Source organism: Mauremys mutica, chromosome 9 (assembly GCF_020497125.1).
Source record: "Mauremys mutica isolate MM-2020 ecotype Southern chromosome 9, ASM2049712v1, whole genome shotgun sequence".
NCBI classification, from domain to species: domain Eukaryota; kingdom Metazoa; phylum Chordata; order Testudines; family Geoemydidae; genus Mauremys; species Mauremys mutica.
The window spans coordinates 38,977,284-39,004,444 of NC_059080.1; the positions used below are offsets into that span (position 1 = coordinate 38,977,284).

Sequence of the window (27,161 nt, forward strand, 5' to 3'; positions counted from 1 at the left end):
GGGCTGATTGGGGAAGTGGCTGCAGCTGGAGGCCATGCCCCAAACTGAAGCTCTGGGGCTTATAAGAAGCAGGGAAGCCAGAGCCCAGGCAGTCTCTCTCTGCCCTCAGAGAGAGATGGGCCTGGCTGCTTAGGGCTTGAGAATAGATACCTGAGGGAGCAGGGCTGGGGGACAGGCTGAGAGCTAGGGAAGCTCCAGCCAGGAAAGCCCCAGGCTGCGGCCTAGCAAAGGGCCATAGGTACTGTGGGTTGCAGAGGGCAGCCCAGGGGTAGGACAAGGCAGCAGGTCCAAACCCCTATTGCCTGTGATGAGTGGGCTGATACTGCAGTCTGCCCCAGGGTGTGGGGCTAGACCATGACTGTCAGTGGCCACTACTGAGGCAAAGTGGGGATAGTAGCGTGGGGGTTCCCCTGGGAGGGGGAGACCCAGTTATAGAAAGGGGGCACCGGGTCCAGGGAGGGACGCCGGGGCCTGCGAACAGGCGGGTCACCAGCCTGCTGAGGGCGCTCCAGGGCAGAACTGCGGGACAATCTGAGCCCAACCAGCAGGAGGTGCGGCAGGGGTGAGTACCACCCGTTTACACCCGCCCCGAAGGGGGCGTTTATGGACTCTGGCCGCTAGGCCGTAATACGCCGGCTGCCAGTGGCAGACCGAAGGACAAGTGAGTGGCGCGGCGCTAGGCCCCCAGCCCGCCCCTGCCACAAGGGGGTGCTGGGGTGTCAGACCCGTCACACCTTCATCTAGTATACAGGTTGGGGTTCTTTTGGCTCCCTGATTGTTTCTGGATTCCTAAGCAGAAACAGTGTTTAAAAGTATCTTTTATTATATTTGCGACTGTTTCTTTTGGACACAGCTGTCACTGCAGTTCTCCATGTCATTGTGACTTCTGGAATGACTCACTGCTACTGGGCCATTCTTGAAGACTATGCAAATGCTACAGCTGGTGGATAATGCAGCTGCCCGACTATCTGACAGTGTTAGCAGAAGGAAGGATACTACACCCATTCTGCAAAGAATGCACTGGCTTTTTTTTTCCCCTGGATGCAATTCAAGGTGTTGACACTAATGCATAAGGCCCTACAGGGCTTAGGTTCCAGCTATCTCTCTCTTTACATGTGACCACTGGAGTTATCAGCACTTTTGCTGCAATTTCCAATTTCCCAACTGAGGACTGGAGGCAGCATGTTCTATGAGGGGTGGAATTTCCTTTCCTCTTGCTCTGGCACAGTTTGAGTCTGGTGATCTTCAGGGAACATAGTAAAGCTTAGTTCTTCTCTCAAACTTTTTCCTAAATGGGTTTGTGGGGGTGGAGGGTGGGGGTTGAAGAAGATGTCTATGGTTTCATGGTCAGGTAGTAGCTTCTCCTCCTTATTGGGTGGATAAACTGAGTCCCAAACAGTTTATTATGTGAAGATGAGCTCTAAAAACCAAGCTCTTGTCTGCTCTGTGTGAGCATTAAAGATTCCACAGCACTTTTTGTAAGAATAGACATTTGCCAATATTTCCCTTGCCCCATAACAAGGCAGTGTGGTGTCTTCTATGGCTGACATGCTCCATCTCAGAGATTCTACATTTCAGTGGCACTGTATGTACAGAGTTTATAAAGTGTTTCAACCCTTCAGGTTAAAAAGTGCCATATAATGTACATGTAAAATATTATTGTTCCCCTCTCAACAAAGAGGAAAGCAACCACCTTCAGTCATAGCTGAGACGAGCTGCGTCAGAGGCAGCTGCTATTACAGCTATTTTATTATGGTAGTGTAATGGTGGATCCATGTCTTTGCTGACACCATTTGATTGCAACTCAACTTACCTGTGGGCTCTGCTTTCTTTGCTGGTCCGATATTCCCGGGCCCCACAGTGCTAACAGAAGAAGAATGTGACTAAAAAAAGCCAAATACAGCTGAAATGAATGTTCCCATTGCCCACATCAGTAATAATAATAAACAATTAATAGCAATAATACTTTGCAATAATAGTTTGTATTTACAGAGCACTGTTCATCAGAGAATATCTGCAATAGCTACCTATATCAGAATGCTTTACAAACATTAATTACATTTTCACAACTTCCCTGTGAGCATTATTATCATCCCCATTTTAGAGATGGAGAAAATGAAGCACAGAAAAGTGTGATGGAGCAAGGCCGGATGGCTACAGGAAAGTACTGAGGAGCAGGTACGTTAGCTCCAGGCTAAGCAAATCCCTAGTACCATGGGAACCAAAATGGCAGTTGCTCCAGGCTAATCAAGGCACCTGGGGCCAATTAAGAACTTTCTAGAAGGCACCGTAGAGAGCTACATTGATTGGAGCACCTGCAGCCAATCAGGACAGGCTAATCAAGGCACCTGGTATAAAAAGGGGGAGCTCACTCCAGTCAAGAGAGGAGGAGCTGGGAGCAAGAAACACAAGGAACTAAGAGGGGGTACTGCTGGAGGATTGAGGAAAACACCATACAATCAAGCAGCATCAGACCCCAGGAGGAATCCTGTGGTGAGGATAAAGAAGGTGTTTGAAGGAGGCTATGGGGAAGTAGCCCAGGGAGCTGCAGCGGTTACAAGTAGCACTATAGAGACTGCTGCAATTCACAGGGCCCTGGGCTGGAACCTGGAGTAGAGGGCGGGCCCGGGTTCCCCCCCCTAGCCCCGCTACTCCTAATCAGACATAGGAGTAGTTGATCCAGACTATGGGTTTTATCCAAGGGGAAAGCCACTGAGGGGAAGAAATCTGCCAATAAGCGCAGGACCTACTAGAGGAGAGGAGGAACTTTGCCACAAAAGTTAAATTATTTGTCCAAGTCAATGGCAATAATGAAAAGTCTTGTGCTCTGACCACTATATAACACTTCCCTCCTCATTCTCACCCATAAGACCATGGCCTTGATGTGCTGCATTTAAACTAGAACTCCATAACTACAGCTTTATAGCCACAAGTACTAGCATCCGAGGGATCTTTCCTATAGGGCACTTGAGAAAACTGCCCCACTTTGCCTGCCATGACAATGCTGCATACCAGTTCTGTGTACTTTGCAGTCCCATCATAGCATTTAGAATCTTTTTAACGCCAATGGCCATGCAAGGCAATAGCATTTATTTTAAATGATGAATCACTATAATGCTAATAGGCAGTCAGTGTACAGCATTGCTATGTATATAAAAATGTCTTGGTTTGATAAAAGCACCTCACATGCAGAGAACATTAAAATAAATCAAAACAAAGATTCCAAATTACCAAGAAGATTGGCAAATGGGTGAGGTAATATCTTTTATTGAAGTTGATCCAATAAAAGATATTACCTTGCCCACCTTGTCTCTCTAATATCCTGGGACCTACATGGCATACAAGAAGACTGACACAGACTTCACAGGTATCACTAAGGGCAATTCTCCATTGCTGGCACAGAAGTGTTATTCATCTTATTAATAAGACATAAACAAATTATTGAGATTTCTTTTCTGACAAAATGTTAAGTTGTAATAATAACTTTCAAAGGCAGATATAGAAGAACTGAGGGATGGTTAGGGAGAGTGGAGGATTCATATCCTCCCGCTACTGAAGGTGGATCGTGAGGGACTTGCATCCAATGCCAAATGCAGACTACTATACAAGAAAGTTTTAAGGCCAGCCAGTTGGCTCCTATAGTGGATGCGATGTCATGAAGGAGGACTGAGACATTTGTCATTTTTATTTATGCCACAACAGAACACGTACACCATACTATCAGACTTTTCAAAGAGTTGTGAAGACTCCCGCTGCAGCCAAACAGGGCCAGACACATAACTCCCCTGATACACACACTCAGAAAATACCAACAACAGTGACAATAGCATAGTATGGGCACAGAGTACACTTTCCAGACGCCATGACTGTCATCTAGTCCCACAATGATTTGAGATAAAAGAATGCAAAGATGTTTCTCTTCTTAATCATTGTTTCCAAATATTTCATCTTGCAATGATTACTCACCTCTCCCAATTCTATCCCCTCCAACAATACCTATTGCACTTGAATGATCAGTTATCTCTAAAATGTTTCAGAGACACAGAATTAGTACATTCAGTCTCCTCAATTATCACAGGCTTTACTCTCAAGTTGCACTGCATCTTTGTATCCCTTCCTATGAAGCCATTTGTCTCTAGAAGTAAATGCCTTCATCTATAGGAGACTGTGGAGAAAGGGAAGGCTAAGTCTGCATTTGAGGCTATTTCAGATACATGTTTTCATTTCCTTTTGACTAGAGCATTCAATTTCTCTCCTGTTCCCAGGCCATGAGCTCTCCTACTATTTCTTCTTTTCTCTCTCTGTAGAATGCACCCTGCAATAATATTTCCCCTGTTTCAATCAGTCTAGCACCTGAAAAGATTTCTGAGGTTTGATTCTCTTTTTACTTGCACTGGTGAAAATTAAAATCACTCCATAGAGGTCAATGGAGTTACACCAACATAAAACCAGCAAGAGAGAGGAGAATCAGGCCCTTGAACTTTTTACTTCCACGGGAGTTGCAGCATTTTCTACTGGACCCGCATTTGAACCCACTGGACTACAGAATTCTTTATTTCTTGTCAGGTACTCACCCCAAAGTCATTGTCATCACTGTCTTCTTCCTCAGGGTCAGCAAGCAGTTTAGCAAGAGCTTGCAGAGAAGAGACTGAGGAAACGCTGTCTTGATCCATATCTACTGCTCACCTGTGTACAGAAACAAACATAACAGCTGAAGAAAGAACAATTGCTTTTCCCTTGTTTTTTAAAATAACAATACAAAGGCACTTTGTTTTCTAGATGTGATCATTTCTGGTCAGAAACTCACATGCCAATCCCACTATTTATGAAGCAAGATACTTAGAAAACGTTCTAAGGTACTTATCTAGCCCCTATTGCCTCATTATTTATTATTATTGTGGCCCCAAGGAGCCCCACTCATGGGCCAGGACCTCATTGTGCTACATGCTATACAAACCGAGAACAAAGAGACAGTCTCTGCCCCAAAGAGCTTACAATCTAAGTATAAGACAAGACACAGCGAATGGATACAGACAGACCAACGGGGGTAAAAGGAAAAAATCTCTACACCTCATATTCTTTAATGTAGTTATCCTAACAAAACCCTTGTAAGCTAAGGAAGTGCTATTATCCCCATTTTACACATGGGGCATTGAGACACAGAGAGACTAAGCAACTTGTCCAAGGTCACGTAGGAAGGCTGCGGTGGAACAAGGACTTGAACCTAGGTGTTCCCAGTTGTAGGCTCATGCCCTAACCCCTTTCTTTCTATTGATCACAGAAGCATCTAAACACCTTATTGGAGTTAAATTTCAGCTAGCCCTGTATAACAGAAGATGTCAACCTCTGTTACGGAGATGTTATGGATGTGAGAAAATTGCTAAGTTATATGGTCTTATAACTTACTGTGAATGTTGGTGAGTTTTGTTTGTTTTGTTTGATGTAATCTGGTGAAGGCTTTTTGTGATAAGGAGATGACTTTGACTTTTCAGTTGTTTTTACTTAGATATAATTATTTTGAGATAATCACTTGATAGTATTAATAAAGTTATATGGTTCCTAAAAACAATAAAATAATAAAGATGATCTTATGAAAGATGAAATACTTAGCATTTTCCAAACTCTCTGATTCTCTAAGCCTCCAACTCTAAACCTTATGAGTAGAGCCCTGCATGGATACAAAATTTTTATCCACATCTGATCCGCGATCTGAAAACATGGTCTGTGAATAGTCACAGGTTTGCAGGGCTCTACTTAGGAGGTGAACGATGACTGTTTGTCCTCTTCTCCCAGAATCCTCTTAGGATCTCAGAAGGTCTTTCAAAATCTCCCATATGTTTTTGCTTTAGTTAGCTGTGCCAGGAACTGTGGGATTGGTACTCAAAGGGCAATGCAACTATAACAATGTAGTACAGCACTAGTCGGGACACAGAGGGAAATGACACACAAAACAACACAACTATTGTTGATGCACAATACCAATGGTTCTTATGCTGGTGTTATCCCACTGCATCAACTACCTATGGTTCCATTCCCGTGAGTAGACGCAGCCGGTGAGACCTAATCCTAAACTCTTTCTACAGGCATCATACAGAATCATTTTGTTGTTCTTCCATCAATTATCCTTTTCCTAGGCTATAAGGCTATATCTATACTAGTCTGTTTTTCATAAAACGTCTAATTGTTGCTGTCATTGGCACAGCTCTTGTGTGAACCAGCCACTTTATTTTAACTGTCATCCAATCCTGTACAGAGAAGGTACAGATAATTTATGACAAGATTTTCAAAAGTGGTTAGTTGATTTGAGTGCTTTAATATTTGGGTGCCCAATCTGAGACATCTTAAAAGGGCCTGTTTTTCAGAGGGTGGATGCTCAGCACTTTATGAAAATCAGACCTTTTTAAGATATCTCAAACTGAGCACCAAAAAATTGAGGCATGCAAAATTGGCAGCTACCTTTGAAATTCTTAGCCATAGAGTTAAAAGGATGGTGGTTGCCTATCTAAACTATGCTTGCACTGTTGCTACCAGTGCTGGAGCTGAAATAGTGGTAATGCTTCAGTGGGAAATTTAAAGAAAAATATGAGTGTAGACAAGGCCTCCGAGTAACTTTTCTATCCCTTTCTGAGATGCTTCTTTTTATTTCAAAGGTGTCTGGCAGACTTCTCAATATGTATAGTGGATGGTGGGGTTGGCTGGGAAAGAGACCACTTTCTTTGGCTGATTCTGGGACTACTCCGTTTCTCATAGGCCTGGGCATTTGGTGTATCTCCTGTTTTTCTTAGGGACATTGTCCCATTTTTGCTCTTGCTAGGTCCCATTTCAAATACATTTCTTTCTTTACCCCTGCTCCAGGGCCAAGGCTGAAGCATATCTTGCTCTTTCTTCTCCCAAAGACCTTCAAACCATTTGCTGTCAACTGTCTAAGCTCTATAGTTCCAGCTATGCTACAGCACCTGGTATCAGAGACGTCTGCCACAGGACAAAGGTTATGGACCTCACACCTTTGACTCCAGAGCACACAGAGGGGCTCCGGGGTGGGGTGGGGGGAACACGTTATGCCCCATAAGCAGAGGATATTGGGGAAAATCCCGCCCCCGGGAGAACGGGATCCGCACGGGATGCAGCAGGCAACCAGGAGCCTGAGGAACAGGGGTGGCATTGGCGATAGTGCAGGCACATGCTTTCAGGGTCTTCCCCAGCGACTAGCCCAGGGGCCCTGGCAGCCACGGGCTGCGGAGGCGGTGACGGGGGCCAAGTGGCTCGATGCGGCCGATGCCCTTTGTACTACGGGCCGCCGAGGGTTTCGCTCGACCCGATCCCTGGCTCTGTCCCACCTCCCGACGCCTTCGCAAGGGGCTTGCCCCGGGCCTTCCCCCTCCTCTCCCCAGCTCCCGCCTCGAGCCCTCCCGTGGGTCTTGGCCCCTCCACCGTCACCCCCCGCGCTCCTGTCCCCGCCCCCTTCCCGGGGGGACCCCGTCCCTGGCCCCCCGCGCTCCCCGTCCCAATCCCCCGGGGGTCCCTCCCACTCCCTGACTCCTCCCCCCCGGGGGTGCTGGCCCCTCGCTCCCCAGCCCCGATACCTGGCGGTCTCCAGCGCCTGCTGCGGTCCCCGGGCAGCCGAGCTCCAGCGCAGCGTCTACCGTTACCATGGCAGCGACGAGTCTTTCCCCCCTCCCGACGCGGCTCGTCCAGGGCGGGATCTCGACCTCTCAGCCAGTCCCGCGAGAGCACGTCGGAATGGCAGCAAGTTCAGCCAGTAACATGCTAGATCCCCCTAACGCTGCGGGTGATTGGCGGAAGCTGGGTCCACCACTCTCGCGTTCTGTAAGCGTCACACGCAATGCACGCACCGTCGTCTCTCACCGTCAGGGCCGGCGCGCGCGATCTGTAAGGCGAAGAACGGTGACGCGGGGCTGGGCCTTGAGTGACCAGGTGAGGCGGCGCCTGCTCCCCCCGGGCCCTGCGCGGCCCCGCCCGCCGAGCCGCTCTGCCCTGAGGGGTGGGGGCAGCGATGGCGGCCCGCGCAGGAGCACGGGCTCGGCGGTCCCTGAGGGGCGCCCCGGGCCTGGCCCTGCTCGCTAGGCTCGGGCGGGGGCGGTGACCTGATGGGCCTCTCTGTTCCCCCCCCCCCCGGTCCTGCCGCCCTCCGAGCGGCACGTGGGTGAAACCAGCCCCTCCCCGGGCAGCGCGTCCCGATTTTTCTTCCACCCCGCCCCCCCCCCCGTGACATTTAACTAGATGAGCCCAGTGGGGTGCTGGCCTTGGGACCCGTCTGCTACGGGCCCGGCACGGGGCTTCTCGGTGTGAAGGGGTGTCTGTTGTGGGGGTGGATGCTCCCCGTGGTGCCTGCTGCAGTAAGATCCACCCCCACGCAGGCGGTACCTGCCCTGGTCTTTCCCCTAGTCAACTGCTGTTGGCATCTCATGGCATAGCCTTGCAGCTCAGTTAGGGATATCGGTACCCTGCTATAGCGCATTTCCCAAGGGGTGTGGCCATGTGCCTTCTGTGTGCCCCAGGTTAGGGTGGCAGCCTCTGCTTTCCTCTGTAGATTCATAGAACTTAAGGCCAATTTCATTAGTGCTCATCCTTGTAGCACTAGTTACTGGTAAATTCTTATAGTTAATGGATTTGTTATGTAGCCTTTGGTGACCATGGTGAATTAGTGTTTCGCTGGTAGAAATGTTCATGGGGAAAATGAAAGCATTGAAATATTCTTTATTCTGCAAGGTAGAGCTCAGTAGCACAATGAAAGGGAATCATACTAACTATATTTCATCACCTACTCTCAGCATGTGGATTCACAGAACACTCAAACTCCTTAGCCAGTCAGAAATTAAGGTGGCACAAAGTGCGATGGGCTGTTGAGTGTTTTTTTTATTCTTTTTCTTCTCAGAGTCAGAAATCATCATGAGTCAGTTTAACTTTGGATCTGGTTCTGCTGGGGGAGGGTTCAACTTTGGCACTCCAAAGACAGCAGCCACCACAGCACCGACAGCATATTCCTTCACACCTGGCAGTGGAACAGGATTCAGTTTTGGGACACCAGCACAGACCCCAGCAAGCACCCAGTCTACAGGTCTGTTCTCCCTGGCCACCCCTGCTACATCTGCACAGGCTTCTGGATTCAGTTTTGGATCACCAGCCACATCCACTGCAGCCCCAGCAGGAACCGTATTCTCATTAGGGTAAGAACTAACTAGAGGAAGTATCTGTTCTTGTCGTTCTTGTGAGTTGCCATCATTGAGTTGTCTTTTTCTGTAAATTTAAAAAAAATACATTGGGAGTGGAGAGAATCCATGTGGAAAGCTAGCTGAAAGATTTGAGTCTTGTGGTGGATTCAAAAGAAGGAAGATGTTTGCCATACAGAAGGTATGCCTGGGTCAGCCACTCTCCAAGTGGTGTGGAAAAGGTAGACTTTACTGAGAGGAAGTAACTAAGGAAGCCTCAAGGTAAGTGGAGTTAAGGCATGACGGGTTGTAATCTCTTTGAGATTAAATCCAATGCTCTACAAAGAAATCTGGTAAACGGCTGACCTTTTTGAAACTCTGCTTATCTAAAATGTTAAAGATAAGCTATAAAAAACTGCCCTTCAGCAGCTTGCTGGACTATATTATAAACAGGGCAGTTCATCTTGCTATTCTTTTTCTGTCTAGGGGAAGTGTACCAAAGTTAAACTTGGGCAGCAGTGGCACCACTCAGACTACAGGAATCACAGGGGGGTTTGGACTTGCTACTGCCCTTACCAGCTCTATACCAAGCAGTGTGTCTTCAAGTCAGGTAGCAGCTCCTTCTGGCTTTGTTTTTGGCCCCACTACCACCACCACTGCTCAGGCTGGGACAACTGGAGGGTTCAACTTTGCCAGCAGCGGAACAGCTCAGACTGGAACCCCAAACTTTAATATCAGCTCTGTGGGAAATACAACTCAACAAGTAGCACCTACAGGATTAACCTTTGGAGCAGCCCCAGCTGCTGCCACCATTGCAGCAACTACTGCACAACCAGCCACTGCCTTCAGTCTTGGGGGACAGTCCACAGGTGAGTCTCAATCTTGAATCGGAAGCCCAAGTATTAGCAGTACAGTAACTCCTCACTTAACGTAGTTATGTTCCTGAAAAATGCAACTTTAAGCGAAACGATGTTAAGCGAATCCAATTTCCCCATAAGAATTAATGTAAATGAGGGGATTAGGTTCCAGGGAACGTATTTTCACCAGACAAAAGAGACACACAAAATATAAGTTTAAACAAACAATTTAATACTGGTACACAGTGGTGATGATTGTGAAGCTTGGTTGAGGTGGAGGAGTCAGATGGTGGGATATTTCCCTTACTGCTAAATGATGAACTAGCAATTGGCTGAGCCCTCACTCACTCTACAAGGCAGCAAGAATGGAGGGAGATATGTGCATTTCCCCTTTAAGTATGCTGCCTTGTTAATTAGATCAGCTTGCTGAGACTGCAGCTGCTGCAAGCTTCCTGAGTCCTGGTGTGTGCCCCCCCTGCTCTATGGAAGATGGGGTAAGTGGGGTGCAGGGGGGAGGGGGACACCCTGACATTAGCCCCCCTCTTCCTTCCGTCCCCCCCCACAGCAAGCAGGAATCTCAGGGAGCAGCTCCAAGGCAGAGGGCAGGAGCAGCACATGGCAGTGTGGGGAGGGACAGCTTTGAACTGCAGGCAGTTGCTGCAAAGGGAACTTAGGGGAGCGAGGAGCTGATAGGGGGGCTGCTGGTCTATCCTGGTTCCAAGCCCCCACCAGCTAGTTGCAACAGGCTGCTCTTCCTGCAAGCAGTAGACAAAGCAGGCAGCTGCCAAGTGACGTTAGAAGGGAACATTATACAACTTTAAATGAGCATGTTCCCTAATTGATCAGCAACGTAACCGGGACGACTTTAAGTGAGGAGTTACTGTATTATATTCATATTAAAGCTTCTCCAGTCAGCTGACTTCTGAAGCTATGTAAACGAAATGGTATTTACCTATTAAAAGTTCTAATAATGCAGGTGAATTGATGTTTTGTTTGAGAAATGGACCCTGAAGTCTGCTGTTTCAGTCTGTTGTGAAATAGAATTGATGCTGTTTCCAATATATGCCTGCCCAAAGTTGCCAGTAATCTGTAACATTTTTTCACGTAGTCTTTAAGATGGCATCTCTATGGATGGTCTCAATAATGTGACAGAATTACAGAGTATACTTTGTACTCTAAATGTTGATAGTCAGCTTTATCTCTTTCTTGATGCCCACCAGATAATATGAAATTTAGAAAATACACACAGTGGAACCTTAGCAGGAGTGTTTTTGTTTGCTACTTCAGATTGCTATAATGGGAAGTGACAGGGTGTGAGCATGCACTGAGTCAACAAATTAGTTTGTTCCCTAGTTAGTCCAGCTTGATTGATAGGCCACTGTCTTTTGTAGGCCATTTTGCAGAGGAAATTTATTTTTCACAGCACTCCAATCTAAGGCCATAATGCTGGGATGAGTGGTCTGCAGGCTTATCTCATTAAATCTGGGGCCACTGACTTACTCGTGTCTTGTGTATGAGCATCTAGATGAAGACAGATGATGGGATGATATAAGAGTTTAGAAAGAAACAGACTGCAGAGATGACAGTGGGAGCATCTGACCTTTATTTTGCAGGATTTGGAATGTCTTTGCAATCACAGTTCCACAAACCTTTGTGGAAAGGGTTTGGTACCATAGTACTGTGACTGTTACAGATGAATATCTCTTGTGAGAACTGTATTTTCTGTAAGTGCTGGGTTTTAATCTCAAAGGACTGAAATAATTCTGCCACCTCCTGATTGTAGGCAGCAAGTTGAAAATTGGTTGCATTTGTAAAATCAGTTCTCTTTAGAAAAAAGATCTATATGTGGGTAAAAAGACTTGGCATTTATAGTCAGTTGCTCAGTGGACTCTGTGCCAGGGGTTTGAAGCCACTACTGTATACTTCCCAGGCCATTAAGAATAGTTCCAGTACCTCAAACAGGGACAAAGTAGAAGCAGCAAAAAGCTTGACACATCAGCACCAAGTTACAGTGATGGTCTTCTAGACATTAAAAAGTGGGGGGAAGTCTATAGCCTGGGTGGGTGATGTCAGCTGCAGTTAGTCTGCATTAGAGCAAATCCTAAAAGTTGTGGACAGAATGTATTAGATCTAGTGAATCTCATTGACAGTGCTTGGTCTAGGTCTGTCAGAGAGACATCGATATTAATCTGATAATAGACACTCTTAGCTCTACCCCTTTGGATATTGTGGGTTTTTTCAGTTTCTCTCCACAGTTGCAGGTATTTCAGAGTCTCTGCTTGAGAACTGTTTGCTCTTGTTTCATTCTTTTTGTATTTCTTAATCCAGGTTTAAATTTTGGAATACTGGCCTCAACAGCAGCCACCTCTGCACCCACAGGAACACTGACAGCTACTACCATCCAGGGACCTAGTTTATCATTTGGAACCAAACTCGGAGGTAGGTGGGGACTGGGGCATGGTGACTGAAGGATGAGTCAGGGTGAAGGGGCTCTGACCACCCTGCTTGAAGTAGTTCTGTTTGTTGGAGTGTGGAGAACAGATCAAAATAAAAGTGGAGTGGACGCGTTATACTTTCTTAAGTGAATTTGCTCCTTGGTCAGATTCTTTAAGTTCTCTAAGCACCTTCTTATTTTACTGTACAGCTCAATTTTTACTTTGTACAGAGTTTTGCGTATGAAAACTATATTTCACAGTTCTTTATGGGGTAAAATAAAACAGAAAGAGGAGCTTAAGGGTGATTGGGGGGGAGATACTTTAAAATTAAATTTCAAAAGTTATGGAGCACTGAGGCATAATAAAAGAAAACTTTCAGAAAACAGAAGCTGCAGAGGAGGAGACTCTTGCATCAATAGAAAGAAGATTAGTGTAGATCAGGGGTTCTCAAACTTCATTGTACCATGACCCCCTTCTGACAACAAAAAATACTACATGACCCCAGTGGGAGGGGGAGACTGAAGCCTGAGCCCCGGTGCCCTGGGCGCGGGTGGGGCAAAGCCCAAGCGCTCTATCATAGGGTGGCGGGGGAGGCTGTAACCTGAGCCCTGCCACTCAGGGCTGAAGCCCTCAGGCTTCGGCCCTCGGTGGTGGGGCTTGGGCTTCAGGCCTGGGCTCCAGAGACGCTAATGCCAGCCCTGGTGACCCCATTAAAATGGGGTCATGACACACAGTTTGAGAACCATTGGTGTAGTTGAATGGAGAGAAGGTGTGTCAAAGAAAAGGTCCCATTCTCTGCTTTGTTTATTCTGAGTATGTGTGTTGAAGCTTCAGTGAAGGATATGTTTGTATGGGTTTTGGTTTTTTCTGTTCTAGGCTTGACTGCAACATCCACAGCTCCTACCACCACAGCTTCCCTTCTTGGTTCATCTGGGCCTACTTTGTTTGCATCCATAGCAAGTTCTTCAGCGCCAAACTCCTCTGCCGCCCCAGGCCTCTCACGTAAGTCACAGAACATGTATCAGACAGTTTTCCTTACAGTCTAGCCTCGTAGTAGATGGTCAAGGAGTAGGTTCGCAGGTTCTGTCTGTGGTGATGGTGCTTTTTCACTAAAGTGGAGAAATCATAAGGTACTACTACAGTTATTTTGGTCTTTGATAGTGTCAGCTTGTCTTTGTCTGCTTCAGGGCAAAAATCTTGTCAGTGATGTAACCTGTTCATTGCATAGAAACTTATGTCCAGAACATAATGCATGTGAGAAGAGTGGCAATTTTAACTAACTCTGATTTTTTTTGTCTACTCTCCTGATATTATCATCACAGCTGAACATGCCAGTGACTCTGATTACATGTGTTAACCTCAAGTGTGATCTACACTACAGAGTTAGGTTGACATAAGGCTGCTTACATCGACCTAACTCTGTGAGTGCTTACATTACAATGTTGTTCCTGCTGATGTAAGTCGCTCACTACACTGACTTAATAACTCCACCTCCCCGAGAGGTGTAGCGCTTAGGTTTGTGTAGTTAAGTCGATGCAGTGTCAGTATAGACACTGCATTGACTGTTATGGCTGTCAGTTAAATTGGTGGAAGCGCTCCTGAGGACGTGCACTGCTGACAGCAGGAGGGAAGTTTGGACATGAAAAAATTAATGACTACAGTGACTGCACAGCAATGTAACTTAAGTTGACTTAATTTTGTAGTGTAGATTTGCCCTTGTGCTATTATCTCTGAGATAGTGTTTATGATGCTCAGATCTTCACATTCCATTTTCAAGTGAGGTGCTGGTTTGGGGAAATGTGTGTGAATATTTGGTGGGTTTAATATGCTGCCTATCTAGGTAATTCCTTTGTAGTAGAAGATGTGCTAGCTGCTGTCAGTTACTTCATACCAGGAAATACTAACCCTCTTCTGCCCACTTTAGGGTAGTTAATCTCACCCTGTGTCCAACTGCTCTCTCAATTTCCAACCCTATAAATGTGTTAACAGTCATAGTCAACAAAGGGGAAATAAACCTGACTACAAGAATTTTGCCACAAGGAGTGATTTCTGCTGTTAATATAGCTATTTGTGTAGAAAAACACCACTTTGTACCTAGCCAGAGAGATGTTTTAAAAGTCCTTTGGGGAAGTGAAAGTGTGGGTTTATTGCACTACAGTCCTTTTGGCTACTGGAGAATATCTTTTTTTGATTGCCCACCTGTAACTTTTAGTAGCTTATGTATTTCCTGTATGAATAATAACATAATTTACCAGATTTTCTACAAGTACTTGATGTAAAACATAGAATCATAGAAATGTAGGACTGGAAGTGACCTCAATAGGTCATCTAGTCCAGTCCCTTGCACTGTGGTATTAGACCATCCCTGACAGGTGTTTGTCCAGCCTGTTCTTAAAAACCTCTAATGACAGATTCCACAGCTTCTCTAGGTAATTTTGTTCCAGTGCTTAAATACTCTTAAAATTAGGAAGTTTTCCATAATATCTAACCTAAATCTCACTTGCTGCAATTTAAGCCCATTACTTCTTGTCCTGTCCTCAGTGGTTAAGGAGAACAATTTATCACCCTCCTCTTTATAACAATCTTTTATGCACTTGAATACTGATATCATGTCTCCTCTGTCTGCTCTTTTCCAGACTAAACAAACCATTTTTTTTCAATCTTTCCTCCTAGTTCTTATTTTCAAGACCTTTAATTACTTTTGTTGCTCTCCTCTGCACTTTCTCCAATTTATCCACACCTTTCCTGATGTGTGATGCCAAGAACTGGACACAGTCCTCCAGCGGAGGCCTTACTAGTGTTGAGTAGAGTAGAAGAATTACTACTTGTGTCTTGCTTACAACACTCCTGATAATACATCCCAGAATGATGTTTAATTTTTTTGGCAACAGTATTACATGTAGTTAAAGCTTCTTGAAGCTTCAGGATAAGGTGGTTCTTGGTCTAATCAGTTGTGATTCAAGCTCTCCAGAATGCTCACTTTCTTTGCCCCTACCCTTCCAAAGAGCTTGAAGGAGGGCTTTTGGCTTGCTCATGACAATCAGGTGTCCTCTTCTTTTTTAGATAAAGGCCTGTATCTTGGCTGCACTGTTTGTGGAGGGTTTTTTTTCCTAGATGACACTTTCTTTACTCTGTGGACCAGAGTAATTTTGTTTTGAATATTATTCAGCTGTTTCAGGTGTTAGGACATAAAAGCAGAAAGTTGAGTCCATCAGTAAATACATACGCTACATAACTTCAGGATCACCTTCATTTTCTGTATAAGAGAGAAACAGTGCAGTTTACCAGAGACAGCATGCAAAACTGAGCCACCTGAAGTAAGAAATAGCAACTCATTTGCCTTAGAAGAAACCAGACGGTATTTTGAGATCTTTAGCCTGTGTTCCTATGAACACAGATCGCTCCAACCAAATTACATTACATGTTGCAAAAACTCAGTGAGTATGGAGTCAATCATGCGCCTCGTGGGGACCAAACTTGTCCCTGGTGTAACACCATTGAAGTTAGTGGAGTTCTACCAGAAATGAATTTGGCTTACTGCCTTCATTCTGCTTATGTTTTGGCATCCCTTTTCCAAAGTTGTATCTCTGTGGGGCTTAGTGAAATTGGCAAAATAGTCTTCTGAGTTTAGCCATATCCGGGATGCTATATTTGATAGAGTGGATTGTTTACGTAACGAGTTACTCAGAATTCTCACTCTCATTTAGCCTTTGAGGACTTATAGTTCCTAGATTGTGTTCCCAAGCTACCTTGAGCCTGGTGTTTGGGTCATATTGGCTGTTCTACCAGTTTGTATCAGTTGAATGTTGCATGTTTCCGATTATCCAAATATAATAGTTAGTAGCTTTGTAGCTGAATTGAGAAGAACTCTTAAAACAGCTGTGAGGCCTTCTGCATGTATCCATGGTTTCAACCTGCCAGTCTTCACCTAGGTGCCTGGACGTTCCCTCAGCCCACTTAGTTATTGGTTCATTGCTAGTACAGATAAAACAGAGACCAGAGCACAGTAACTTTCTAAAGGGGATCCCTGTTCAGTGGGACACACAGGAAAATGTGTTGTTCTCTTCTGTTCGCAGTTGGTGGCACCTCAACTGCAGCAACCAGTCTGGGTACTCTTGGATTTGGATTAAAGGTCCCTGGAACAACGACTGCTGCAACCATCACTACCACGAGTAAGGACTAGATTCTGAAAAGAATGAGAATGGTCATGCTGATAACACTATTGTATAGTCCCATGGTTCTCAGTCTCTTTCTACCCAGTATCTGAAAACCATCCTGTGTTGTGATACATCTGGTTCCACAATTCTTTGTGGCCATTATGGACTTGTGTTCACAGTAAGAAACCACGGGTGGTCTTGGCTGGGGGCTGTAAGAGTTTGGCAGTCTGGTTTACAAGGTTGGTGAGGGGCTGCTGTTACTGGGGTAGCATCTCCCTCACCAGCCTTCCTACACAGCAGGCATAGCATTGCTTCAGAAGGCCGTGGCTCTAGCTGCACACTGTAGGGATAGAGGGGAGGGAGAAATAGGGAGGATTAAGGAGCTGCAGTAGGATTAGTTGGGGTGACTAGGATGAGGTGGAAATAGGATAGAAAGGGAGCATCTAGCTTCTTCCCTGCCCTGGATCCTAGAGAATGCAGAATTTTGAAGCCTTTTCCCCACTTCCGTCAACCAGTGGGTTGTTTCAACTTCTGAGTTGCACCCGACTGGTTGAGAAGTCCTTGTCTAGACTTAATAATAGCACAGTACCAAGATCCAGGACCCAGCATCCTGTTCCTGACTCTGCCAATCAGTTGCTTTGTGATCCTTGCCTGTCTGTCTTAGCTTGCTTTTTTGCAAAAGAGTAGTATTGCCCAACAAGCATTGAGGCTTGTTTCCTTCAGGTTCATAAAGAGCTTTGAGATCCTGGGACAGAAGGTGCTGTATAACTGTCAAGTTTTATTAACAGATGTTCATCAGCATCACTAAAACACTTTTTTTTTAGTTCACCAGCTCTGCTTATAAGAAGTCCAATTCCAAAAGAAGAGTGGTGATGCACATGCAGAGCCATGTGTAGATCCAATATTCTAGTAGTTGGGGTCCTGCAGATCTGGGTTGAGAGAGATATGTGCAGAGTTTGCATTGTATCTTTCTCAGTATTACCTGGTTAAATATGTGCTTTCAGTCCCTCGTTTTAATAGAGCCACTTGGGTTGGAAGGGAACTTGGGGGATCTTCAGTCCATCCCTGTCCATTGTAGCAAAATTGATTTATTTATAATCCGTCTTCTCTCTATATATCTCTATGATTTGAAAACTAAGAGAAATAAGCCACCACTTGCTGCTTATACAGAATAAAGCTTTCTAAAGATCTCACAGCGTCTTACAAAGGTGGATAAGTAGCATTATCTACATCTTACAAATGGAGAAACTCAAGTGAAGTGGCTAATCTAGATCACATACTCAAGATAATTTGTGAATAGAACTCATGTCTCCTAATTTCCAATCTTGCGTCCAATCTGCTAGATCACAGCTGACCTCTCCTCTGTATTCATTCCTCTCCTTTTATGTATGATGTGACACTAAACCTTTCCTTGCAGGCACTTCTTCTGCCCCTAGCACAGGTTTTGCCTTGAATCTTAAACCACTGACCACCACTGGTAGCATTGGTGCTGTGACTTCTACTGCTACTATAGCTACCACAACAACCAGGTGAGTACTTTCAGCCAATTGAGTTACTGCCAACTGTTCTAGTTCAGTGGCTGGGTACTGAGAGAGTGTTCAAATTCATGATATAGTCAGTTTATTGGATTTTGAGTGGAGGAATCAGAATCGGCTACTCCAGACAAAGAGACTGTGGTGCGATTAGAATGCAGCAGTACAGTGAGTATCATAGATATACTATATCCTGGCAAGGATGTTCTGTTGGGGTCTGTTTGTAATTCAGTGGTTGTGCGGTTAATGCTAGCTGTGCTGTCAGCTTTATATCCTGTCATTTTTGACCTTGTATTCATTCTAATGCTTAATGCTCTCTCAACTTCCCCAACCCCAGTGCTCCTCCAGTGATGACTTATGCTCAGCTGGAGAGTCTGATTAATAAATGGAGCCTAGAACTGGAGGACCAGGAGAAACATTTTCTTCATCAGGCTACACAGGTCAATGCCTGGGATCGGACACTGATTGAGAATGGAGAGAAGGTGAGATGACATGCCTTATCAACCTGCTTTTCACATAGGGCCAGATTTTTAAAGGTATTTGAGTGCCCAAAGATGCAAATAGGCACCCAGTGGGATTTTCAAAAGTAGCTAGACGCCGAACTTCCACTGGTGAGTCTTTTGCGGGGAGGAGGAAATCCCACTAGGCACCTATCTGCTGCTTAGACAACTTTACAAATTGGCCCAGCATGATTAAGAGTTGCCCAGATAAGATGAGAAATCTTAAGCCAGCCTGTTGCCTAGAAGTTGGCTTTTGTGGCCATAACTCCAGTGCTAAATCTAAAATGTTCTCTATAAACATTTATACCACTATTTCCTCTTTCTAGTACACAATTTTCATGGTTTTTTTTCTCAATCCCACCCCTTTCCCTCTACCCCTACATCCTGACAGATGATTTCTGAATTCTGTTACTACAGTCTGCTAAATGCTGTGTTCCTGTCTGGTTGTAGATTACTTCATTACACAGAGAAGTGGAGAAAGTGAAGCTGGATCAGAAGAGGTAAGAGAGACTGAGTGCTTTAGTGACGTGTTTTGTTTTCCTGGGATAGTGTTCTTTCCATCTCCTTGCAGCCTTATGATGATGAAGAGTTTATACACCACATATAACTCTCCCCTAAGTTGATTTCAGTAGCACACTTGTTTATTTGTCTTTTTGCAGGTTGGATCAGGAACTTGATTTCATCCTGTCGCAACAGAAGGAGCTGGAAGATTTGCTGATTCCTCTGGAGGAGTCTGTAAAGGAACAGAGTGGGACTATCTACTTGCAGCACGCAGATGAGGAGCGGGAGCGAACGTAAGGAAGTGACCCTAGTTAAGCACATGATAGGCCAGAGCTAATGTAGTAAAATTTGCGAACAGGAAGAACTAAACTTGGACTACAGGGCATTCTAGGGGGTTGCTATAGGATGAAGAAACTAGTAACAGCTTTTTCTGGAACATAGTCTTCCCAGTGGCTTGCATTTCCCATATTGGAAGTGTAGACAGAGGAATGGGGAAGTAGAGCTGTCAATATATTTTATTAGATAGCATAAATGGAGTTCTTTTGGGGGATGTGGACTTAACTAGCTATTTGAGGTCAGTCTCTTCATTTTTGGAATGATCTCTCTAATACTACTGAAAGTGAAGTCCCATGGGTGCTGATTAGAGCCAGGGAAGCAGTGTGTGTGATTATTCAAGTAATGCAAGCATTTTAGGGCAAGGACTGGTGAGTTCTAGTAAGGCAACCAGAGAGGGTGTCTGACTTGCCCAAGAGATGTCTTCCAGGATCTGGACCAGTTGGTTTGTTTCATTCCTCTGGCAGGGTGTGAGGAGAATATTCTGTTGAATCTTAAATGTCAAAGAGCATTGAAGACATCTCTGTTCCCAGTGTCTTCACATGTCTCTCTCCTATGAAAGAATGTTGGTGTTGCCTAGTTGGTGGGGCAAAATGTTCCCCTGGTGTACCTGGTATATCTGTTTGATTTGAAACACTCTGACCACATCTACTCCTATGTACTTTGCAGCTATAAATTGGCTGAAAACATAGATGCCCAGTTGAAGCGTATGGCACAGGATCTCAAAGACATCATTGAGCACCTGAACACATCTGGGGGCCCTGCCGATACCAGCGACCCAGTGAGTATGAGCCAAATACTCTTGTGAAGGTGGTAAAATCTCAAATGGGCCATTTAACTTGTGTAGTTCTGAATTACTCCTCTTGTTGTTCGTATTTTCAGTATTTGAAGAGGATTTTACAGCTTTTACTCCCTAGTTTTTTTTTTCTGTTGGCCAAACTCCTGTTCCAGCACAAGCCAATGTGGCTCCCTTATGCTTACTCTAGGGTCACATGAACATTATAAAAGCTGCCAGCAGAGAGATTGCGTGGGGAGGTTTTGCAAACACTCACCTGTTGTATTTATCTTTTATATACATATCTTCCAGACTTCAAAAATATATATTTCCCACCATATTGTAGACTTTTGCAGACCGATCAGATTTTGGGTGTGAACTTTGGATAGTCCTCTGTGCGCCACTCAGCTGCCCCAAGGACAACAGGCCATCTCTTGCCTGAGTTTAGGACTAAATACTATGTATGTTTACCACAGATAGCGTGGCTGTAATCCTGCTTACTATTATGCTTCTTGCATATTCCTTGTGACGGATCAGAATTCTCCTATGTACATCTGTCATTATTTCCGTCTTCTGTTGTACTTCATCTTCTAATTCAGACCTGAATTCTCATCTTTCTCCTATATATCAACTTGATTTTAATCTCCATCATGGTTTTTGCCTATAGGCTTGTCAGTGGAGAACTTCCGTTTTGCTGAACATTGCAGAGCAGGGAGCTTTCCCAGCCTCTTCTACACCACCTTGAGAGTAAACCTTTTATGGGTATATGATGTATCTGACCTATTAGCCTAAGAAAGCCCAGGCCGCAAGGATATTTTCCAAACCAGAGGTCCCCCATACAGCTGAGCTATGTGCTACTTCCGTACCAGCTTCACCTGGGTGAAGTGACTGCTAGATTTGCTAAATGTATGGAGTACTTAGCCCTGACTGCTACAGCAAGCCCTGAGGACCAGGCTAGACTGGTGTCTAACTGGTATTTCTCTCACTGTTGTTCATTTTCACGTGTTACAACTGAATAAATCACGCCTAAAATCTTGCATCTGTTTCTCTCCAGCTCCAGCAGATCTGTAAAATTTTGAATGCACACATGGATTCATTGCAGTGGATTGACCAGAACTCTGGTAAGAACCTTTTGGAAAAAAAAAGAGGCTTCATTTAAAAAAAAAAAAAACTGGCCAAAATGTCAGGTCTGAACTGCACTTAGGAAGGAAGTTTGGATATCTTGAAGGAGGAGGGGAAGTGTAATCTCTTACTGGCCTCTCTATTCAGTGCGTAGTGGAGAGACTGAAGGTTGAGAGATCAGCTAGACATTGACAGGTACTGGTAGTGGACTGTGCAAAACAATCACTTGTTATAAAGTTAAAGTACTAAGTGCAATTCTAGTGTGTGTGTTTTTTGACCATAGATCACTTCAGAAAGATACATGAGGAGTCTTCCCCAAGGACCTAGTCTAATATAATTTGGATTCCCCTCTCTCTTCATTCTCCATTAAAGCCCTATAGACTCAGTAGTTTCTGGATGAAGTTCCTGGCCATTTGCTAAATATGTTAGGAAAATCAGTGTTCTAAAACTATCAGTAGAAAATGACTTCCCTATTGATAGTCTGAGCATGGGCTTTTACGATGTTATCAACCTTTTCTTTATGGAAAATGTCTTTTGAGGGTCACAAAGGCCAATTTTTAAAATGCTCTGGTCACCTCCACTGGCCTTCCTACCTCAGTATCTATCCTGTGGCCCCCCTCTCTCCTGAGTTTCAGCTCAGGAAGATTGCTTCTTACACTGTTAGCTGAGGTCAAACGTTCCTTCCCTGCAGGTGCAGTAACTCCATTTTCTGAGGGACACTGTGGAAGTTGCAGAGTAACTTTGAAAAGATAATACTGAACAAATGTTGTGCTTGGTATTAGAAAGAAAGATTGCTCTTCAGATACTGGGTTTTTTCATGAAAATATTGGGATGCTTCCAGGGTTTAATTGCTTTTTCTAAAGTTATTACACATAGTTTTCATGACCAGGAACCATCTGTCTCCCAGTAAAGGATCCTGAGTATTCTAGCTAGTTTGCAACTCTCCTTAACTAAACCTACTTAGCCACAAGGGGACACTGTTGAGTGATGTGGTGCTGCTCTTTCCAGGACTCAGGTACACCAGCTCTGCTGCACTCTCAACTCCTGCAAAGCTGTGAATGTCCCCAAACCCATGGTTATTATTCATCCCTTTTGAAAGAAGGCACAACTCCCTTGATTTAAATAGACTTGTCTGATTATACCAGAGCTGTATTTGGCTTCCAGATTCCTAAAAGGTGTTAACTTCTCAGTACCCAGTGCTTGTCGTCATGATGAGATTTGACAGCTTCTGGGATGTCGCCTGTAGCAGCAGATCTGTGGGTCCAGTTGCAGGAAGTATCTGGAAATGTCAGTCTGGTGTAAAGCAGTTGCCTGTTTCTTTTGAAGATGATTATTAAAGGGGTTGCAATTTGTTCCATCAGTGTGAGAATTTTTCTTGTATTACAAATAGGACCCTACCAAATTCACGGTCCATTTTGGTCAATTTCACGGTCATAGGATTTTAAAAATAGTAAATTTCATTATTTCAGCTATTTACACCATGAAATTTCATGGTGTAATTGACCTGAAAAGGAGTTGGGGGTTAGGAGGGTTGTGGTACTGCTACCCTTACTTCTGCGCTGCTGCAGCCAGTGGCTCCCTTCAGAGCTGGGCAGCTGGAGAGTGGCGGCTGCTGGCCGGGATCCCAGCTTTGAAGGCAGAGCCACCGTCAGCACCAGCGCAGAAGTAAGGGAGGCATGGTATGGCATTGTGTTAACATTACTTCTGTGCTGCTGTTAGTGGGGCACTGCCTTCAGAGCTGGGTACCAGGCCAACAGCTGCCACTCCCCGGCCACCCAGCTCTGAAGGCAGCACAGAAATAAGGGTGACAATACCACGATCCCCCTAAAATAACTTTGTGACCCCCCCTGCAACTCCCTTTTGGATCAGGACCCCCAATTTGAGAAACTCTGGTATCCCCCGTGAAATCTGTATAGCCTAGGGTAAAAGCACACAAGACCACATTTCATGGTCCATGATGCGTTTTTCATGGCTGAATTTGGTAGGGTCCTAATTATAAATCATGGCTATTAAGCCAATTAGATCACTAGATTAATTGAATAGTCCAATGTCTATTTTTAGGGGATATGCAAGTTTCAAAGAGGAACCTGCCAACTTTAGTATGGTAGGGCAAGTCCCTCAAGCAGGGGTAGGAGCAGTTGATGTTACAAAATGTACTGTTTTCCCTAAATGATTCATGTACTTCCTTTGTTCCCTTGGGCTGTTTAGCAAATTTAAGTGTTCCTGTTCCTATTTACACTTACCCATTATGTGCCCCCCTTCGGCAACAGCCAGAATGGCTTGTCCCATTGGCAGGACTCGGAGAAGTGGAGCTTCTAAGATTATATTTTTCTTGATTTAAAAAATGTAAAACATAGAAACTGTTCACAAGTTTCTAAATTCCATTCCCTTAAAACACATTCAGGGCCACTTCATAAAAGCAAAGTAGCTTTTCTAGATAATAATTGTAACATCTGTTATCTTGCTGAGGGGTTTTGTAATAAGATTTATGTAACTTTAACATTTGCATCCAGAGAGCTGTATTAGCTCAGCTCAGTAAATGTGTGGGGGGTTTAAAATATGGAACCTAGTAGATTCCAAACTCTCGTGTTGCTGAGATCTGAGATCTTTGGCTAATTTGCTTCCCATTTCCAATGAGTCCACTCCTTCTCGGCACACCATGGTACCCTAAGATGACAAGATCTTAGCTGGGGGAACACAGGTATAGTCTAGATAATCTTAAATCTCTCCTCTTGCCAAAAGAACTCCAAGGAATTTTACTTTCTTCTATTTCTCTTATTAAATGTTCGAGGGTTACCATAGCTGACTGGACACTGGTGAGAGCTCTGCTTTGTAATGGGATTATTAAATTTTGAGATGCATATATGTGTAGCTGATAGTGGGGCTAAAACTTGCTGTACAAAAAGAGTGCCCTGTATAATATGGAGCTTTGAAAGGGTATGTAAATTTGCAGAGTTATTTTTTCTTGAAAATATGGACCACTGCATGTGTTTTAACGCTTCTAATGCACATTAACTGCAAAGGGAAGCTTGTTTGTCCAGGAGACAGAGCTTTCGTGGAGTCTAGCTTAAGATTGGAATGAACTCCTGCAGACTCTAAGTACCAACACACAACATGCTGCTTTCTGTTCCAAGTGCAAAATGCGTTTCAACCTGCCTTCATTAATAAAAACATATAGCATATTTTATGTTCATTAAAATGTGTATATATAATAAGCCCATATATAATTTTCTCTTTAAGAGGAAAGAGAGAAAACATCCCAAATGCTAATCAGGTCACTTAATGTACTACTGGAAGAGTCTGGTATTGCATGTTAGATGTATTACAAGAACTTAGACTAGAGTGTCTCCATTCTACAGACCCATAGTGCAGCTTTATGATAAAGATTGGTGAAATTATTCTGGAGGAGTCATTTACAGGCTTTCAGAAAGAGTAGGCTTTTTCAGTGCAGTGCCTACAGCGTACAGAACTATTAAAGCAATTTACTTATTTTACAGACAATAATTGAGAACAGATTTTAGGTCATGAAGGGGCAGAGTGGATAGTGTGTGTATGTGTGCGCACGCATGATTTGTGTATTTCCAAATATGGAGCCTGTTCCAGCTACTCAAGTTCAGCAAGTCTTTAGTTTCTAACTTTGTAAAACTTTTGTTGAAAATGTAAATGAAATAACATAAATTAACGTAAACCAAATTGAAGTTGGGTCAGCAAGGAAGATTGGAGTGATGGCTAAAATGTCCTCTTGGGCTTGTCCACTTGTTTCTTGGTGTTGCTAGAGTTTCTGCCATCATAGCCATCCGATGAGCCTTTTGCAGTTCAGCAGAATCTCGTGCTGGGTTTTTTCTCTCCCCTTCTGTTCCCAAACCTATCTTAACCATTGATCTTTACTCTTTCTGAGACACTCTTCTCTCCTCCAGACCTGTACTGCCTAGGGCTGTCTCTTATGATGTTCATGTGATCCTCATGTGTGTGTATTATGTTTTTTCCCCTTTCCCCACAGCCCTGCTGCAGAGGAAGGTGGAGGAGGTGACAAAGGTTTGTGAGAGCCGCCGAAAGGAACAGGAACGCAGTTTTCGGATCACATTCGATTGAGTGATCCAAGAAATCCCTACTGCTGTAATATTCACTTGATAGCCATTTATGTAAAAACTTAGGAAAAATGGAGTAAAAATTGTAATATCACATTGTTCTTTTTGTTTCAATAAAATGCTTTTTCATGCCAAACCTACTATTGTCTGCAATATCCACCTTACTGGAATTCACATTCTCTCATACTGTAGAGATTGCATGGAGCTTCTTAGTTCCGCAGCATCTGTGTCCTTGTTCTGTGGTTTTTGTACATATGTTTCATGTATTTTACTCAGTTCTGGTTTGCTGTCTTTAGCGTGTTTTAAACTACAGTGATGTCACATGACTAACCTCTCCAGCTCAATTTTGCTTTAAAATCGGACTTATGTTGACCTATATTAAGACCTAAACTTAGTATGTGCTAGTAAAATTTAAAAAAAATCAAGCAGTACATGTTTGCTGCTGAAATTTTAAAGGAAGTCAGATCATTAAACTGGTGGAAGTCACTGGCAAAGCACCAGGAACCAGTTTGTTGAAGTGCTAAGCCAGCTTTTGAAAGCAATAGCCTCTTCTGCAGATGCAAAGAATATTTTCTTCATTTCAGTTTATTCAACTAGTTCAGTTCAATGACTAGTTCATTAAATGTTAAGATGATTGGGAGTTGAAAAACAAAACAGGGAAGCTTGTTTTCTCTTCCAATCTATGACAAGTATGAGTGGATGGTGACTAGAAACAACTAGTTCCATTCATTAAGTACAGATAATACTTCCTTTGTTTTAATAAATAAGTTTTAAATTCATCCAGCACATTTAAGCTTGCTTGTCTGTTTTTTCTTTGGTTAAATAAAATTTTAAAATGCTGGGGTGGGGGGGAGCGGGCATTTATAATTGAATTCCACATTCCATCCAAATGGAGCTTGACAAAAATCACAAGTGAAAAATTAATCTACTAAAGAAATACACTATTCATCATTTTCTAACTGTAAATATTAATATTAATTTGATATAAGATTACTTAAATGTGTATAAATATAGCATATCCTGCTGAGCAAAAAGTATAATGTTTAGTGTATAGGCTGTATTTTATTGCAAGTCATGTTTTAGTGGTTAGCCAACTAATAAGAATAAACCTTTCTTTAGCAAACTAAAATACAAGTGCAAGACTGAAATCAGTCCATCCTAAATTGGGCCTGTTTCACTTCTGAAAACGTGGTCTGCATTCTGCTGTCTACAGTAAGTTGGGTGCTCCCTTCCTGCTTATACTCCACAAATCTTTTCTGAGGTGTCATAACTTCAAAGATGGTGTAGCAGGTTACAGGGAAAATGTAGGTGTGTTGCTCCCTGATGCTAGAAAACAAGGTGGGTGAGGTAATATATTTTATTGGACCAGCTGATGTTGGTGAAAGAGACAAGTTTTCAAGCTATACAGAGCTCTTCAGGTCTTGGTGTAGCTCAAAAGCTCACCCACCTCTCTCCAGAGGAAAATTGGCACTTTGGAAAACTTAAACCCGGATTCACAATGGTATTTGACTTCAGTGGAAGTTAGGAACCTAAATACATTTGTGGATCTGGGCTTTATCTTCTAGCACTTGTAGTGGTCAATGAGCTCTTCTATACCACATATGGATTGTGAGGGTAAGTGGCAGTAGACATCTATCTTTTTTATGTGGTTTTAAACTGATTTTGTTATTTGTAGGAATGTGGTGAAACTG

The 27,161-nt window shown here is 43.9% G+C and overlaps 2 protein-coding genes across 3 annotated transcripts in view; one reads left to right on the top strand and one right to left on the bottom strand.

Annotated features, from left to right (window-relative positions):
- The window catches only part of DNAAF6 (dynein axonemal assembly factor 6), a 68,677-nt gene extending 60,986 nt beyond the window's left edge, over positions 1–7,691 (bottom strand). For both annotated transcript variants that reach the window (XM_045031621.1, XR_006582458.1), the window contains exons 1-3: positions 7,584–7,691; positions 4,575–4,686; positions 1,814–1,883 (exon numbers count right to left, since the gene is read on the bottom strand). In XM_045031621.1, the coding sequence (XP_044887556.1) occupies positions 1,814–1,883; positions 4,575–4,673 (169 nt within the window). In that variant the 5' untranslated portion in view covers positions 4,674–4,686; positions 7,584–7,691. The remainder of the gene's footprint in view (positions 1–1,813; positions 1,884–4,574; positions 4,687–7,583) is intronic.
- Positions 7,692–7,782: 91 nt separating this feature from the next.
- Positions 7,783–26,266, top strand: NUP62CL (nucleoporin 62 C-terminal like). Its single transcript, XM_045030997.1, has 13 exons — positions 7,783–7,935; positions 8,897–9,188; positions 9,657–10,039; positions 12,356–12,466; positions 13,339–13,464; positions 16,539–16,634; positions 18,037–18,148; positions 18,489–18,633; positions 19,102–19,151; positions 19,311–19,445; positions 20,155–20,266; positions 21,315–21,381; positions 25,383–26,266. The coding sequence occupies exons 2-13, from the start codon at positions 8,911–8,913 to the stop codon at positions 25,472–25,474; spliced, it is 1,707 nt and encodes a 568-aa protein (XP_044886932.1). The 5' UTR covers positions 7,783–7,935; positions 8,897–8,910; the 3' UTR covers positions 25,475–26,266.
- Positions 26,267–27,161: the final 895 nt, after the last annotated feature.

Coding starts and splice junctions, on each gene's coding strand:
- NUP62CL (XM_045030997.1), top strand. CDS start 8,911: ATGAGTCAGTTTAACTTTGGATCTGGTTCTGCTGGGGGAGGGTTCAAC. Junction 12,467..13,338: donor ATTTGGAACCAAACTCGGAG/GTAGGTGGGGAC, acceptor TTTCTGTTCTAG/GCTTGACTGCAACATCCACA. Junction 20,267..21,314: donor CTGCCGATACCAGCGACCCA/GTGAGTATGAGC, acceptor GTTTCTCTCCAG/CTCCAGCAGATCTGTAAAAT.